The sequence below is a fragment of the Amblyomma maculatum genome, chromosome 6 (assembly GCF_055883805.1).
Source record: "Amblyomma maculatum isolate TAMU_Amacu chromosome 6, ASM5588380v1, whole genome shotgun sequence".
NCBI classification, from domain to species: domain Eukaryota; kingdom Metazoa; phylum Arthropoda; class Arachnida; order Ixodida; family Ixodidae; genus Amblyomma; species Amblyomma maculatum.
In genome coordinates this window covers 128087829-128106062 of record NC_139349.1, presented here as the reverse complement: position 1 = coordinate 128106062, position 18234 = coordinate 128087829, and the positions used below count along the sequence as shown (strand labels likewise).

At 44.5% G+C, this 18234-nt stretch overlaps 1 protein-coding gene across 1 annotated transcript; it reads right to left on the bottom strand.

The window, feature by feature from the left end:
• Positions 1 to 5399: 5399 nt before the first annotated feature.
• Positions 5400 to 9953, bottom strand: LOC146186728 (uncharacterized). The gene is made up of 2 exons (XM_084608101.1): positions 9373 to 9953; positions 5400 to 5904 (listed from the first exon to the last, which is right to left on the bottom strand). The coding sequence occupies exons 1-2, from the start codon at positions 9951 to 9953 to the stop codon at positions 5400 to 5402; spliced, it is 1086 nt and encodes a 361-aa protein (XP_084464227.1).
• Between the last annotated feature and the right edge of the window lie 8281 nt (positions 9954 to 18234).

Here is an 18234-nt window from a genome sequence, read left to right as displayed (position 1 = left end):
ACCCCTGACACGCAGGCACCTCCATGCGGCTTGGTTGAAGCGCTACTTTGTGGGCTGGTAGCTTACGCTCTCCCGTCATACCCTTAAAGGATGAGCTTAAGTATCCCCAACAATGTAGCATCTTACACTGATAGGGCGTGATAGGGGAATAATGTAGCAGGCAAAAGAAGCTTCCGCATTACAACTAGGGTTAACTAGAGCTAAACCACAACTAACTTTTATCATATCTACAAATCTTTACAACGTTCCTGCTTTATGCATGGTCACTTATCGGCCTTATTTGGTATACAAAGTTTTGGTGAGGAGATTCTAAAATTACTCCCTTAAAGAAAACCGAAACTATGAAGGCTGTCTCAACAGCTATACAAAGTGGATAAAATTTCAGTACGAAGGAACCCAGAAACTGCGGCTAACATTTTAAACATCTGATATACTCATACGAAGGAGCTATAGGTATAGTGACTGCTTTCGTTTTGATAAATGAAGATTCCGCGGATAGCGATGATTTTCACCGGGGGGTGATGTCACCTAAACCAATTGTGGCAGTTATAAAAGCTACGTGTTCACTCTGGCAGAGCACGCGACAGTTTCTTAAGACATAAAGACTGATCTTGCAATAAATGAGGCTTTATGGCCTGTCTTTACATTCAGAAATGGTAGATCGCTGTATATGCAGTGTGCGTAGAAATCGCGTTAAATTTGTAAGAAACATGAGTAGAAGGAAACTTTTGGATCTTAGTGAATTTTACTAAGATTTTAGTGCTCTCTAATTAACTGCTTATTGGAAAGAGTTTCATTCGGCGACTACAGTGTTGTGGAAAGACATGTGATCTAAGTGTTTAACTCATTCAGATCGCTGATGCAGCGAACGCTTTGTAATGGTGTATAGAGATAATTAGTTATTCGACAACCATGAGGCATAGGAGTACTCAAATATGGATCGCGTTTAGAAGTCTGGTGGCGCACTTACACATTTCAAAAGCATGCATGCTTGCGATATCAGTTGGATTGACAACCTAAGAAGATATTGTCACGTAGTGATAGCAATGCCGTTAGCGACAAATGAAGAGGCTTGGAATCCACTCGGCTGACTTATTTATTGAGCTGACTTGTGCCCCCAAACGAACTAAGCAATCGGCGGCGGCGCGATAGCAGCAAGGGCGCTCGGTGGTCGTCGGTCGATGAATGCCCGTCGCACCCGCAAACGCTAAATATATAGGCCTCGAGGAGGTGTCTAGACAAAACCGCGAACTCTGAATAGCATAACCTGGAATTTTGTAGAAATACAAGTGAGTGGTTTTAATCTTCGAAATACATCTTGGTGCATCTTGTGCGACAAAGACAATGTTAAGGCTGCGTCTGGCGACAATGAGCATGAACAAACAAAGAATATAAATTTTATTCTTGCGGTGGAATTTCACTGCTGTCGAAAAAGAAAAATGAAGACGAACTGTTTGTGGCATTACTCACTCCTTAAAAAACGTCGCCTTGGTGTTTCAAAATTAGCAGACATGAGTTAACACAATCTTTAGGAATTAGACATGAAGAGACTTTAGCGTATTCAGGCGAGTCCTCGGGATTCCTCGTCACCTTAAGATAGTCGGCGACGCCGCGGTTTTCTTTGTCTCTGACGTGCGGTAGCATTGCATCGAGAGTTATTGTGGCCTCTCTTCCATACACAAGTAGAAATGGTATCGACCTGATGGTGTCCTGGAAAGGGGTGTTATAGGTGAAAATTATGTGGGTAGAATGGCGTCCCATGTCTTGCGTACGACGTCGAAGTACGTACATGGCGAACATATGTCCGCGATCGTTTTGTTAAGGCGCTCCGTCAGTCCGTTGGTCGGAGTATGATACGCTATTGTACGTCGGTTGCTTTAATGACTGTAGGTCAAAATGGCTGGCGTCAGCTCCACCGCAAATGACTTACTCCTGTCCTTGATGAGCACTTTGGGGCGCCATGTCGCAAAAGAATTTGTTCGACGCATAACTTTGTCACTTCTGTTGCGGCACCATTAGGCACGGCTTTTGGTGGCCACGATGACGAACTTGTTGCGTTTCATGAAGTTGATAAAGAGCCGAGGAGGTCCGTCCCTATTTGTGGAAAGGGTTTAGTAGGGTTGGCATCGAGTTCAGTACCCTAAGAGATCTTTCGGGGGTCCCTATTTAATCACCCCATATAGCTCAAAACCAGTCTTGGCCTTCCTATATTATGCTATATAACTTTCATATCGGTGTGACCTGTCCCGTATGAAATTTAAAAAGGTTTATACCGAGCAGGCCATGTTCGGTAGGCAAGTGGAACCGGACATACCATGGTCGGTATCAAAATCAAACCGGAAGAACCGGTCTAAAATAAAACTGATACGAGCTGGCCCGGTCAGATTGGAGCTCATACACCGGACGAACTTTGTCCGCTATAAATTCAACCGGATTAACCCAAAATGTATCCTACTACTACAAGACAAAGAATTTGCGCTTGTCAACTCAAGCCGGGCCGATCGATGAAGCTCAATCAAAATGGCCATATCGAATAATGACAGTGCGCTAAGTAAGCATGAAATCATACATTACATACGTTACAACTTTTATGTATATGTGGAGAACGCGCTGATTCACAAGCACCTTGCAGATATGAAGCCATCGAAGTGTGCGACAGCAAGTACCGTCTTTGCCAAAAGTAACCAGGCAGCGTGTTCTGCTTCTCAGATCGATAGTAGAGAATTCCTACCACTTTTGAACCTGTAAATCTGTGCAAAGTAAAGGCGAGCTCCTGTCCTCACTCGTTAACAAGTTTTGACACTCTGGAAGTCCATGTTGGCTTTAGAATACAAGCGACAAGCAAAACTTGCAAGCTGGTTATTTTGGCAAAGACGGTACATGTCCTCATCCCATCGCTTTGCGCGTGCAACAGTCGCTGCAGCTCGACAGATCTCGCGGTGCATATTCATATCTGCGGCGGGAGATCTGCTGCTTACAATGGGAAAGTGCCAGGAAGAACGTGGCATTCCGTTTACTGTGGAGTAACAGAGTCATCTTGAAAGGAAGACATTTTGATCTATAGACAAATGACACGAGCCATCACGGGCACTGGGTCAACGGCGAATCAAAAATATTCATTTTTTGCGCTAAAAGAGCGCAAAGCTCCTGAAACTAGATAGCAGGTTTAAATATATGCTTCAAAAGAAAATCATCTGACGAAGCCAAAAACAAACATTTCAATAATGGTACCTCCATTTCAGTAAACAAAAAGACGTATTGACCTGTTTTCAGTCATTTGATTTGGAGTGACCATCAAATATTTCGGTGGTCCGAAATGAAAGAATTGTGAGGTTTCTATCTCGCCCCATAAAGAAGTATCCTTAATAATTACCTGGACAAGGCAAAGTGCTGCAACGCTTGTTACCGTTATATTGTTTTGTGCTGCTTAAAGTAAGGGTAAGGGGGGCGCTACGATTTTTTGCAGTCTTTGCACCCATTTAAAACGTCGCACAAGCTTCATCGATGAACAAAACCGCAAAAAGCAAAAGCTCCCACCGAACAAGACAGCGAATCAACGGTCGGCTTCTCTTGCACTTTCTGTTGCCCACGATATTAGGTTTTTCAGGCCTTTCCTGAATGATATGCGCATACCTCTAGAAATAATCGTAGTTTATACGAGACCTAGGTCCGTTAAATGGTCGTTAAGTGAATATGAGTCAAGTACTGGAATCAGTAAGAATAAAATATGAATTAAATAGTCACGAAGAAAGCAATAATTTGAAAAAAAAAAGAATTCAGGTGCAAAGGGAGATTTTTACGAACCTTTTATCTTCGCAAATGCTTTCCGATTTATTAAGAGCCCGGAGAAGGAAACCTTAGTGGTAACTAGAGCTAGTATAACGCCCTTTGCGAATGCGTACGTATTAATTTTATTGCTTCGTTTTTACCTTCCTTTCAATGGAAGTAATGACACAGTGCGATATTTGACAAATTGAGAGACAAAATGAAAGGATGCAATCGATCTTTCGACGCTTCGTCTAAATAAAATTGCACAATGGTGAATGTTGCCCCACATCACCTTATGAAGCAAACCACTATCTCGGATTCTCCTTCATGGCAGGGTTGTTTTAAAGAACCCTATGTGGAGTAATTAGAGTACGTCGTCAAGACTGGTGTTGCGGAATGCGGCGATAAGCGCTATATTCTCGACGTTGATGCAAAGGAATAGCGGTCCATAATATGAGACATCAACATTGCAATTGTAGTCTTTCAATAAAGCTAAAAGCATAAAATTTGAATACGAGGCAATGGTTATCGCTTCCCAGATATTAACGCTCTAAACCATAACTACATAACAGAAGAGAGCTGCTGTGCGCCACCTGCTATGTAGATGATGAATGGGTTGTTTTCCGTGTTCATGATCATGGCATGGATAAAGGACGTTCTTGCTAACAAGCCGTCGGCCTTTTTCCTTGCACGATCTTCTCAAATTAGGATCGCATTCACCCCTCGACATTAGATTTGTTGTTTTCACAGCGAAGTTGTCCGGTGATGTACTTAATTCAGTGCCTTTATACCTAACACCCAAAATATTAAGGAACGACCTCAGGTACTATCTAGGCGTACTATCTACTGGAAGAAGTGAGATTTGCGTATATGGTTTGTTTGGACAAGCGTAAATTTCCTTGATATAAGTATATTAGCAGCAAATAATGAAGTCTTGAAAGCTCTTACGCTCCGTTTTTTGCTACAGTCAAAGAAGCAGCTGCATTCGAAAGGTTCTCCTTGTAAAGTTTAGCGCAGCGATCACTTTTATTCTTATAAATCTATATTTTAGAAACAATGAGGAATGCCTCACTGCCGTTTATGAAGGTGGGTTAGACAGCAGACGGATATAATGTATTCTCGAGAAGATATGCACGAAGAGATGGGTGGAAAACATTTATCGCTTGCAGCTACAGAGTCAGTGACCTGAAATATATTATTGCAAAAAGGGATGTTCAGCAGACTCGCTCATCAAGCTAGTAAAAATTCTAGACGACCGGGTCCGAGAACCCACGTCCCCGAAACTCTTGCTGTTGATATTGTGGTATACAGAATAATTATTAGTCAAAAAATGCTAGTCAGTTGTTTCATTCATAGCTATAGGGGACAAAACAGTCTGGCGGAATTGAAGGTCGTGATCATCATATCTGGGTTATCTTTCTTAAATTCACTTACCCGGTAATGTCACAAGAAATATCGAGCGTCCAATATGCACATGTGAATACTGGCTGAGTTGGCTTTCAAACACTGCAGAGTTATAAAGTCGCGTCGTTTGTTTATGCCCAAAATACAAGCGCTGTTGAACAACTTATTGAAATTATATCAGCCATACGTGTCTCGAAATTACGATGGGAAGCTAGCCGTTGCTTAACTCAAAGGAGGAAACAGTGGCGCCGCACCAGAATTAGAGGCAGGTTCGAATGAAAACTGTCGCACTCACCTATGCTGTCGATGGCCGGCGAGATGGTGAGGGTGACCGCGACGAGCACCACACTCATGAGTAAAATGAAGCACGCCACAGAACTGATCACGAATATGATAATCCGGCGTCGTGGCGAGTCCAGTTCCTCGTCCGGCTTGCTCTGTTGGCCAGTCTCCTCGTCGGTCACTAGCAGCGCGGGGAGCTTGGATGCCCTGCGACTGCCGTAGTCGGCATCGGGTGAAAGAAGGGAACTTCGCTTCCGGTGTCCTAGTTCCTGTCCTGTGAGCGTGGATTCACGCCGTTGTGGATGGTGTGAGCGGTGAGGGTGATAGTGCCTGTCCTCCGAGCACCGGCGCTCGTCTTCACCGACGTTGCGCGATGGGCGCCGGCTATTGTGTGCGCCGATGTCGTCGGTCGCACGCGACGAGCGGCGACTGTCGTCGCACCTGGACGACCTGCGATGATAACGCGGCTGTCACACACATATTCGCACATGTACAGAAAAACCACGCATAAAATGGTGTTTTTATTCAAAAATTGGTTATAGATGAAAATTTGTTTTAGATATTCTACAGGTACACTATAGCAATCAATGTATAAAATTTTCCCTGATGAGTTTGGTAGGCTGAAACTTCCCCGTTGATTTTTTTGGCAGTTTGAACTTCTTGCAACGATCGACCAAGAAATTTTAAAACAAACACTTTCTATGCATGCGAATTTGGGGCCAGTTGATTCATTTTGTTTGAACAATGGATTTGCGATATTTTAGATGGACTTACAATTAAAAGTGATGCCGAATGAAGATGGACATGGTGACGGTACAACAATCTACTACAAGATTGCTTGAATTGGCTGAAAGTTTTTCAGTACAAATTTCCCCGCTCTAAAATGAGTATTCTTAGGCTGATTCAAGTGCAAAAAGTTCCAGGAATATTTTGCGGCGTTTAATTTTATAAGCATGCCGTGCGTCGTTATCACTGGGCAAGAGGGTGGAGTCCGTAACATTACTGGCGTCTTTGCCTAAAGCTCGCTTGTACTTGTTACAGGACACCTCTCAGTGCAAACTGGGATACATGCAGTAGATAAAACTACGTGATGGATGACCAGATAAAGAGATAGTGACCTTACGCTGTCACAATGAAAACATAATTCTAAATGAGACTTGAAGCATTCATTGAAGACAGCATTCCCTTCTTGCCCTGGGGCTATTTTGCCAACAACGTCGCCAGTATTTAGTACAAAAAGTAGCCATCGGGAATTCCGAAAAGCTCGGGCAAACCTGCTCTCACTGCTAAACAAATATTCGAGTATCACCTCCAAGGGCTGTATTCTTTCTGGAAAAGAAACGAGCATTTTCTCTTCTTACAAAGGTACGTAGGTGGCGGCATATCATGTAGGGTGGATGCCCCAATAACCGGCTCACTTTAGCGAACGAGCACTAAAATGCGGGGTGCTCACAATTCATGAAAGGCTACTAATACGTGTAACATGGGCCAATAATTTGCCTAACACAGGCGTGCAGCCGGAATGAGGCACTGTGGAGCGGCACCTATACTACTTCTCAGACCCAAAGCGAGAAACAGTCGCGATGGGGGCAATCTGCTTGAGATTAAACCAAATGCCTTATATATTTTTCTTTATGTAAAAAAACATAAATTCTTGACGAACATTAGATAGCCTTTGAATGTGGAAAGGAATAACAACTGGAACAGTGACGCTGCTCTAAGGTTCTTGCAATGCTTTCAGAACATGCAGTTGTCGCTCTTAAGTGTTTTATTTACCAGTAATACTAGCATTAGATTCAACCTGCAACAACCGCTTTCAATGCCTTGAAAATTGGCATTATCAGGGTATCTCGGCAATAAGTCAGCGCTTCGTTTTGTTGTCTCTCAACCACCGTCTCCTAGAGCTCTTGCAGACATGTGTCTTAAGGCGTCCGAAACCAGCCGACCAATCGGTTCTTGACCCTCTCACCCTCCAAAGAACCAGCTAAATCAAGCATGCCCCATGCGCTCATGACGTCACACACCTCTCCAATTAATGAGCGTTCCTTAATCAGCTTGCGTAACATGGTTACCTGATCACTGAGCACTGATTAAGTGAGAAATTGGTTGTGTCATCAGGTCATGTGACATCTCTAAACCAATAAAGAATATGTTTGCAGAGAACAGAAGGTTTTCGGAGTACCGCAACTCTAATATTATCGCTTCGAAGCCATTCGATCAATCATTGTCACATTAGTTGGCACCAACCGCTTGCACTAAGTTTCCACATAACATATGCAAGTCAGCCCCAAAGTGAGAACAGTGTTGGACATCAGCTGATGATTTGTGTTGTGTGGTTATGACTGCAAAAAGCGGCGCTATCTTCCCATGGAACAACCCTTGCTTTTAACTGAATGAACATGCAGCTTCAGTAAAAAGCGCCATTTCTTAGAGCGCGCTTTAACACTGCTGATAGTGGCATGATACTGGCTCCTGATAACGTTAATACTGACTTCAGCCTTGAACCCTCTAGGTAAAGCAATTATGAGGCCGAGAAGTCAGCGCACTGAGTTGAAGCAAAATTAGAATTGTGTAAAAAGGTCCTGGTACGCGTCCAATACAAACGAATGGGCCTGTCACAGGCAAAAACTATTGGTCTGTATATGTGTGCCCATTTTAGATGCAGAGTTCTGACAGAATACGATATAAAACTTTGCCGAGAAAAGACGGTGTGAATCGTTTCCTTTCCAGAAGGTGCCTAACAAGGCAAATTTCAAATGCACAGGTGACACAGTTCCAAGGTCGAAAAAAATATGGTGCCTTTTTAAGCATTGATATACATAGGCCTAAACTAAAGTTGCTATCATGTATGATGGCGATTTTAGTTTCGACCTATCACGTTTTCCTAAAACATAAGTCTCCGCTGTAGCGGCGCTGTGTTTAGGGTGGCCGACTACTGTACCAAAGGATACGGGATCGAATCCCCGCCTCCCTAGCCGCTTTTCGTGCGAGGCGAAAATTCAGATGCCCGTGTGCTATGCGATGTCAGTGCCCGTTAAAGAACCCCGGATAGTCGAAGTTTCCGGAGTCCTCTACTACGGGGTCTTTCATAGCCTGAGTAGCTTTGGGACGTTAAACCCCACAAACCAAACCGAAGCTAAAACATAAATCTAATTATTGAAGCTAAAATGCCTAGCATGAAAGTCACATCATACAAGAGCTTCCATGTCACATATAAATGCAACTGGCACAATTTGACATGGCGTAAACACCGAGCAGCGTCAAACAATGTGCCCTAATGGCACAAACAAAAATAGCATCGCCATGAATGACACTGGGTTTTCATGAGCTGCATTAAGATGTTTATCTCTGAGCGGAACTCGTGTTGAGTAATGTACATCTAATTGTTTATAGGTGCCTCATTCTTGGCGCTTGCCGTCTAGCCGTGCAGAATGGCAAATAATATTAAATACTCTTCTCCAAGGGCACCGACCGCATATGCGCACTTTGATATCTTCATGCCAGTGGCTCGTTTTCGTTTTCTATCTCTGCGGGCAATTTCTTTGTCTAGTGCGACAGCCCCACGATGGTGAGGACGAGCGATGAACTTCATTATGCCTGACTTCTGATTAGTCCGTCGGATCGTGACGTCACAGAGCAACGCTCTAAACTTCCGTCGGAGAGAATTTGTACCAGTGATCTCCTCTCGGAAAGCAAGTACGGAACGTCGTAGGTGTCCCCCAGTCGATCGTCCCGCGTGCAGGATGGAACATACTATCTTTCTTTGCATTGCAAAACATCGTCTCTATCAACTTCCGTCTCCACCTTATGAGTTCGCACATCCTAATAAGTTTAGGTACCTTTTCATTTGGCATGTTTTAGAGATTTCCTCCGTAGAGCTCGACTATTAATGATCCTTGCTTTTACGTTGATGCTCACCTGCGGCTTTCGTCGTCGGCCCGGGACGAGCGACGGCTGTGCGGGGGATATCCCTCGCTGTCCCGAGATGAGCGACGGCTCAGGCTGCTGGCGCTGGAGCGACGCGATGACGACGGTGTCACACTGGCCGACTCTCCTGTAGCCGGCGCCACTGCCAGGCTGGGCCCGTGACTGTTGGGAAGCGGGCTGCGGCTGCCACGACGACGGCGGTCTGCCGACGAAGCACCCCGCACGTCGGGGCACGAACGTTTACGGTCGGGGTTCCGTCGACGGTGATGGCGGCTGTGGTTTGAGCAGTCCTGCATCGAGTGACGGCGGTGGTCGGCGGAACCGGGAAGATTCAGGAACTGGTTCCTGGCCTGGCTCAGAGACTCGGCCGACGAAATGTCGCGTGACAGCGGCAAGTCCGGCACGCGAAGAAGGACCCCGGACTCGACCCCGGGGTCGATGCTTATCGCCGGTGTATTGTTGCGGCAGCTGCTCCTCGAAACTTTTTGCGCGTCGCTGCTACGTGCATCATCACTTTCGACGTTTCGTGCACCACTGTTTGTTACGAGCACAGGATCCGCATTTGTTTCCATGGTAGCGCTCATTAAACAGAGTGTTCAATATTAGTCAGTCAACAATAAACTCAGTAAAGGAGTGTCCATTTGAAAGTGTTGGTTTCGAGCAAGCATGTATGCGCTGACCAGAATTTGAGATGGCTTTCACTCTCTTTTGCTCGGAGGTAGCTTGCTGCTATCCATTTATTTATGGAGTAGCTGTTCACGGAATGCTCCGTTAAAGACACACTGATTTCATTTGGAGCACCATTCCTTGCCAGCGTGAAACGTGTTATCCATTCAGCGATTCGGCGTAATCCATGTTCTTCACAGTTTGAAGCTTGACGTTTTCCAGCCGAGTTTCAAGCACTGCGCTTGTCGGGTCCTTCAAGCTTCACTACGGACACTTTGTAGTTTTTTTTTTATTAATCCTAATCTCTTTGTGTATTGACCAATGCTTGAAATTGCAGGTACTACCGCGTATATATCTGAATATTCTAATTAGGAATTACGAGTGTCAACAATGCTTTAGTAGAGAAGGGCTTATTTATTTCCCTCAAGGGGTGCCATGAGCTTTTCTGTTTCTTGCAAAGAGCCTAGCGACCGCTTCTATGAACTGCAACCCTAAAATAGAGATTATTTCTTCTGTTTTCTGAACCTCAAAGGTGATCCTAATCGAAGTTTACCGTATACGATTATATCCCTTTAATGGCCTTCGAAAGTAAGCGTAGCCATTGTTTTATTGTTTGTTACCAAAGAGTCCCAAATATTTATCAGTTAGAGAAGCTCGTTATAGCATACAGCTATGAGAATTGCAGCGCTGGGTTTAACATCTATTAACACTACCTGAAAATGCGCTTGAGCTAACGAATGTGAGAATAAAAAAAATTGTTAATTTTTGCAGAGGTCAATAACGTTTATTGCGTATAAAGGATTCTTGCTATCAAACACGTGCTCACGCAAGGTTTAAATGTAAAGCCTTCCTGATTTCTTTTTTTATGCCCTGAATACGGATATCTTCAAGCTTTATTCAAAGCACAGAAAAATGAAATACAGCTTTGAATGTACTGCTTCTTGTAGCGTGTTGAAATGTCTGTATATTTCTCTCATAACGTTCGGTGTTTTCACTCTTTGATAGCAACAATTGACTGCTTTTTGACAATTTAAGCAGTTCGTGAAATCTGTTTAAAGAAACGAATTCTTAAGTAGGAAAAAAAAATCAGCTCCGATATACAAGTGAGCGAAGCATCGCCTGAGCTAGGAATAGTGCCAGAAAAATATTTTTAGCAGGCAGTCAGTGCATCCAAATGCCGACGGGAAAGAAGCACCACATCATCGCGCAGGACGGGAGCACGCAACCCACCACACAGAACACATCACTCACTGTGCGACCCTTGTGGCTGTAGAAAACAGGTGAAAAGAACGCACTGAGAAGGCGACACCCACACTATGCACATACAAAAACGGCGAAGCCGCTCAGCCAAAGACAGTCGGATCGTTACGGTCGTAGCTCGTTACACGTCAACTCCGCGCAGGACGCCGCTCTTGAGCTTCCAACGCCGGCGGGATAGATCTCACTGGAAAGTGCGCGGCCCACGGTTCGGGCTTTCGCAGTGTTACGGCGGCGAAGGGAGAGCAGGCAACCCCAGTGGCGCTCCAAGCGGGAGCCTCGTCGATATAGAAGCGGGGAGTTTGAACGCAGGCGCTCGCTATACGATCGCGGTTTATACCGCGAGCGTCTTGAATCACTACTGACAAATCTCGCTTCAATATTCTTAATCTACGCACATTTATTTTATCAGAGCTGTGAAATGCGAATTTTGTCTTTACCTGCTACTGTGACTCAGGAGCTGCGGCTTTCAGCAATTTGTTTTTATCACCTTCTGCCGTTCTTTATTAGAGGCCTTTGGCAGAAAAATAATCCAAAATCAAGCGCACGAAGCCAATGGCTTAACTTGGCAACAATAAAGCTAAAAATGGGGCGAACATGTAGCTGAGCGGTGGCGACTTACGCCCACACTGACACTCAAGCGCGGTATTCGTAGCATGAACATTGTCCGAGATGACACTCAGGAAATATAAAGGGGCTCCCTTTAGTTGTTGGCGCCTGAGCTCTGGCGGCGCTGCCAGTAAATCGATGTGCGCTACGCTTCCGCCGTGCTACACGGCCGACTGGCCTCTGCCTCTCAGCTCCTAGCTCTACTTCACCCCGTGTATTCCTGCATTACCAAGTATTAACCGCAGATCCGGATCTCAAGAAGAAAATAACTAGGAAAATAAAATTGGGATGGAACGCATTCGGCAAGTACTCGCTGATTATGACCAGCAGCGTACTGATATTGCTCAAGAAGGAAGTACATAACAGTTGCAACTTATCAGTACTGTGCCTGAAACGTGAACGCTAACAAAAAGCGTTCTACTTTAGCTGAGGACAATGCAGAGGACTATGTAACGGAAAATTGTAGGTGTGACGTTAAGAGGTAGGAAGCTTGCAGAATGGCTCACAGTAATAAAATCAACATCTCCGAAGCACCCGGACCATAGAACTTCTGTACAAGCCTAGCCTTAGCTTTCTTCACGCCAAGGTGGCAAGAGCAACCACCACCATTGCACAATTTTATGATGGCTGCTGAGTATTTTAGCGGCACTACTAGCTGACAAAGTGGACTCCTTTTGAAGCCTTGTACTGGCGGTAGAGAGGAGCGTGCAGAGTGGGTTAGAGAAATGAGTTTATTTGCCGACATTCTAGTCGAACTCAAGACGAAATTGGCATGGGCAGGACATGTAGTGCGAAGACAGGATAACCTATGGTCTTTAAGAGTGACCAATTGGATTATTATGGAAAAAAAGTGTAACAGGGTGCGGCAGGAAATTAGGTGGTGGATACGGAGAAGCAGTTCGCAGAAGTCGAGTGGGTGCAGTCAGCACAGGATCGGGTTATTTGGAGGCAAACGAGAGACACCTTCGCCCTACATTGAATATATTCCGACTAATGATGATGATGATGATGACGACGACGATTATGATGATGATTATTGATGGCAATGACAATGGTGACTCCTGTATTAGGCATCGTTCATGACGTGATTTCTGTTCATTTCCTCACGCTAGCTCCTTCATATATTTTCATTCATGGCTACCCGCAAAGGATATCACTTCAATTCTCACTCTTTGCAATGATTTTAGTTCTCGAGCTGCAGTGTGTAGTCCAGGCATTGCATGCTAAGTAAAAGAAAAGAGCGGCATTGCGAAGGCGCTCACTGCTGTCTGCGATAACGACAATCGGGGCCAGCGCATCACCACAGCATATGGCGAGAGCAATACGGTAAATGATCCAGCGACGTCTCTTTTTTTTTTCTTTATGCCATTTTCAGTGTTCCCGGAGCGCATTTTCTTTTTTTTTTTTATACTGTTCCTTTCTGAAAGCATTCGTTAATTTTCTGTCTATATTCCCATTTATTTTCATGCTATCGCCAATTTCAGTTCTCGTATCTTTCTGGCAGCTTTTATCACTGGTCTTAGAATTCAGCAGCCAAGGGACTGCTCAGAGTGTGTTCCGTACAACGGCTCCCGCCGTCTAAGAAAGGCATTACGTCGGAGTAATTAGTGAACTGGCTCACTCCAAAGCAATTGTTTGGAAATTCGCGCGATATATTCGCGCCCCAGCGATCCGTTTTTCTTGAATGCGATAATCAAAAACAGCTGTCCAAGAAACCCAGTTTCCTCCTCCCTTATTACGCGGCCACACACGACCATCTCTCGTGGGGACGGAGCCGGTTGAAAGAGGAGGTACTTACCTCTTTAATGGGGCGAGCGTAAAGAGTGACGGGAACGCTACGTCGACGTGAAAACGGAATCGAAGGAAACGACGAGAGGTATGCGGCCTTGACCTCACGCTTTCACGGCCTCCCTCGGCTACGGTGGCACAACGCTAAATACATGGCATTTCGTCGAGCACTCCCATCCCCTCTTTCTCGTGTCAAATGACAAGTTTGACTCTGCCCCACTCTGCGCGCGCGACGAGACCCCTGCTGCGATTCTCAGTGCGTACAAACGTTCTCCACCGAAAGCTCACCACTATTCCCGAGCTGGCTGGTTGTAAGCCCCCTTATGTAGCCTTCTCTTTCCGGGGCTTACATAGTGGATTTTTTCCCCAGTACAATCAGCATTATAGCAGGTGCAATGAATAACATCGAACTCATCCCTTCTTGTTCTCTCGAGAGCGAACCCATTTGTCATATGCGGGCACACAGTTTGCATTTGTGGAGTGGGAGTGGTGTGATGACTGCGCTCATAACGCCACACGCAGCAGCCGATCCAACCTAATGACATTATAGTCATTATTAGATCATATTCAGCGTATAACACCCTTGCATGGCTGGACCAAATAATGGCGCTGTTTCATTTAAATTGAGTGCACAGCTTCGTCTTGCAATTCGTATAGGCGTAAAGCAATCAACCATGAAAAACTGCAAATTATTTTTCTGTGTCTGGGGACTTCCCGTTTGCGAGCGACCCGCGCAAGCTCTTTTCCTGTCTCCAGAATCTTTTAGCACTTCTGATCCCCAGCACTCAGCGTTCATGCACGGCAGAAAAGTAATAGAAGTGCTACCATGATGTGGTATTAATGGAGCTTTGTTACACGTAAACTGTGATTTGAGAAATCATAGTATGACATAGGAGGCTAAAATGGTTCGCAATATATGGCTTCGCGTCAGGACACGCGTGTCGGGGAAGGCCTGGCAACCACGATATTGTAGAGAGTAGCGGCAGCTGTCTGTTCACTTCGTGGTAATCCACGTCCCTCACATGAAACGGAAAACGTCAAATTACTGATGGGAGAGTTCGAAGCGCTGGTCTTGTGGTGGAGCATTCCCCTCGTATTCGGGACGTAACATGCTCGATCTCAGGTGCCGACGGGTACCCACTAGTGTTCGTTGTGTACAATATATCCCACCGCAAGGTTCTGGGCTCTTCTGGTGTGTAATGCTTATGATTGACAAGCCGTGAACGTACGTGCTGCTTGGTAAAAATAAACATTTCACCCACCAGTTCGGTTTTTGAGCAAGTCAGAAAATAATAATTGAGAAGGTTTATCCTCGTTAACCCTAGTTATACCAGTAGAAGTTTGTTGACGCACTCGAACTGGCGTGCAGTACAAGGTGAAACCTAATGACCAAGCGTCGACGGAGCAAAGTTTATAACCTGGCTTTGTCCAGTAGTACATAGCAACGAGATCAGTGCGCGCGCAGCTGCGGCGCTTCTCCGCAGCAGATGAAGTGACGTCACGTCATGCGGACGCACAAGGACAAATTGCGGTCGCTTTGGGACGTTAAACCCCGCAAACCAAAGAACTTTGCGGCGCCAAATGACCTTAACAGTTGCAGGGGAAGGGTAGAGCTCCCTCTCCAATATTGAATACGAACGCAACAAACGCACTCTTAAAAAAATCTATCTTTGCTTGTGTCACGACGGTCATGTGTTTTTTGAAAAACGTCGTTAATAAGAAAAAAACGTTAAGAAACGCGCACCATGTCTTACATTTTTAAAATTCGTTCTCCTCCTTTATAAGAAGTGACAGACCGTAGATGTCGATTGCATATAAAACGTAAAAAATCCAGGTAAACAGAACTTGCTCAGCATTTTTTCTTGACCATGTCAAATGAAAAAAATGTAAATGAATTAGCTAAGGTATTTATCTCTGACACTAAGAATAAAACTGGCAGGTTTGCCAAGGAGCCTTATAGTCTACTGGTATCAGTTTAGACGTGATTTCTCTTTCCTCCGTGTAAAAGACAAGTGAACCTGCATGTTTGTCAACTTCGGTTTATCTGTTCATCAGTATACTTTTGAACCCCGTTAGGGCTGGCAAGTAGATGCTTTTGTATGTGCAGAAATACAGATAGAATTATTGTAAACTAGGGCAGAAGTTGTCATAGACTTTTGTTTTTCGCCCCCAGTCCTCTAAAAATATCAATATACGGGGCACCTTAGTTTCTCTCCGCTATTGTACTTGCATTTTAAAAGCTTTTCGTTGCTTCCATCTTTTCTTCTTATTCTTCCTCGATATCTGAAACCGCTTAGTTTATTCGCGAGGGACAGGCATTGATCTCCTGAGACTGGAAGCAAAACAAGAAGAGCTTTGCGCGAGGCCCCTCTAGAGAGCTTACTGGTTGAAGTTTATTCCTCTTGTTTTCGCCCTGAATGCATCACCGCAGCGAAATCACTATAGAGTTACATTGACTGCTCGCACTTACCGCCATCAACGGAACGAACTGCAAATTAGGATACAATTTTATTCATTTTTATTTTCACAGAAGCGAAGGTCTTGGCATTAGATTTCTCGAAAACATCACACACTGTGCCATAATGGTGGATATAATAAAAGCATCTATTTTAAATGGGGAGCTTCAAAAACACTTCCTGTGATTGCGAGAGCCTTTTTTGGTTGTGTTGTGATCCCATTTTGAGCTTCAGCGTTTTGCTGTACTGATCGTGTCAATGAGACGCATCTCTCTTACTGGGTGAATATTTCGTTACTGGAACGCATATAGGGGGCATTGCTAGAAGACATGCGTGCAACTCTGCTGTCATTAAAAAGAGATACCTCAGGTTGTTTCTTTTAGGGTGTTTGCAACTGACTATCGTATTCCAGGATACCTGGAAGCCCGTTCAGCCTCTTATTCTCGTCTGGCCTTTTCTGCTTCACAGCTGGTTTCGTGTTTATATATGCTCTATGGAAAGCGGACATTATGTCCGGCTCTAAAAGCCCGGCTGCTTCCCGTTTCAGCGCTTCTGCTGTTAATCTCCACCCCCTTAAGTAGCACAGCTCCCTTCACGAGAACACGAATGTAATAGTGAGAAAGTGATAAAATTCAGGTCATTTTTTATTGCACAAAGCTGCAAATATAAATTGAAATAAAGCATGTAATTTCCGGTGAGCAGGGCTTCTTCGCAGGGAGAAAATGAAGCAGACCCTTTGTTTTCTGAACCGATGAAACCTAAGTCTTGTTTGTGGCGGTCAAGCTGGCAGAGAGGCTGTTTCATTTTCGCGTAATGTATTCCAAGGCTCTGTGAAAGGAATCTTCGTTTAAAAGACGGCTTTATGGTTCAAGTTAGTTGGACGATGTCATGTTACAAGAGTATATCCGGAGAAAGTTTCAAAGGGCTAGGGGTCGGGTAGCTGCAAGAAAGAAAAAAACTGCTGTTATGTTAACCCTCAAGAAGAATGTATTTGCACAAAAAAGATGGGGTTCATTAGAGAGGCTGCGCGTTGGGGCGGATGGTTTGCTGCGCAATAAACTATTTTCTCCTCTGCTTGAAATTTCACAAACATGTTTCAGTCAAGTGTGCAGTTAAGCGAATCCGATGTAAAAAATCTGGATCACTGCAGAACCTGCCCTAGAGTAATGCGAAAGCGTGAACTTTTACGCTGCTGTTATGACGACAATAGGCGTGAGATCAGGTTTCATTTTATTTTCATTTTTATTTTATTACCATTAATTTTTAATAATTTGAACTATTCTTAATATTTGGTCGTTTGTTCGCGATATTAGTTTTAAATATTTCTTGTTTATTTCCCTCAACGCCCTCGGACGTCCTTGGACTAGCAAACGAGAATCATGGGCACGTTCACAGGAAGTCGGCGTAGATTATAGCGCCTTCGGATGGCCGCAAGAAAATGGTTGCCGGAGTCGTTCTGTGAAACATGATATTTTTTTCGTATCAGACCGTGACGAAACGTTCTGATTAGAAGCTTTAGTGGAGCGCACTGATTGTAACACACTTTGACACTGTAGCACACTGTGTCTACGCAGTGTGCTGACGCCATCCATACGCCAAGAAATGCTTTCGCACTAATAAAACATGACGCTCAAAGGTAACCATGCGTGAAATTTAGGTGGTTTAGAAAGCAAAAAACTCTTCGAATACAGATGTTATTTTGCTTGCGCTTGAACAACTGCGTGCACGAGGCGAAAATCCCCAATGTGATATTTTGGGGTAGGCCAACGGTTAGGTTGCAGTTTTTGTCTCCTTCTCAGTGCATATTAGGGTACTATTTTTGCAGCTGGTGCCTTCAGTTGGCCAGAAAAGGGTAGACAGTCCGTTCGAATAACAATGACATTTGGATGGACGAAATAAAATGTTGAAGACGAACACAAGGAGTTCAAACTGATTGGTTTGACTTGGTTAATGAGGTTTAACGTCCCAAAGCGATTGAGGCTATGAGAGACGCCGTAGAGGAGGACTCCGAAAATTTCGACCACCTGTGGATCTTTAACGTGCACACAGGCACCTTGCTTTTGGAAAGACAATCTAT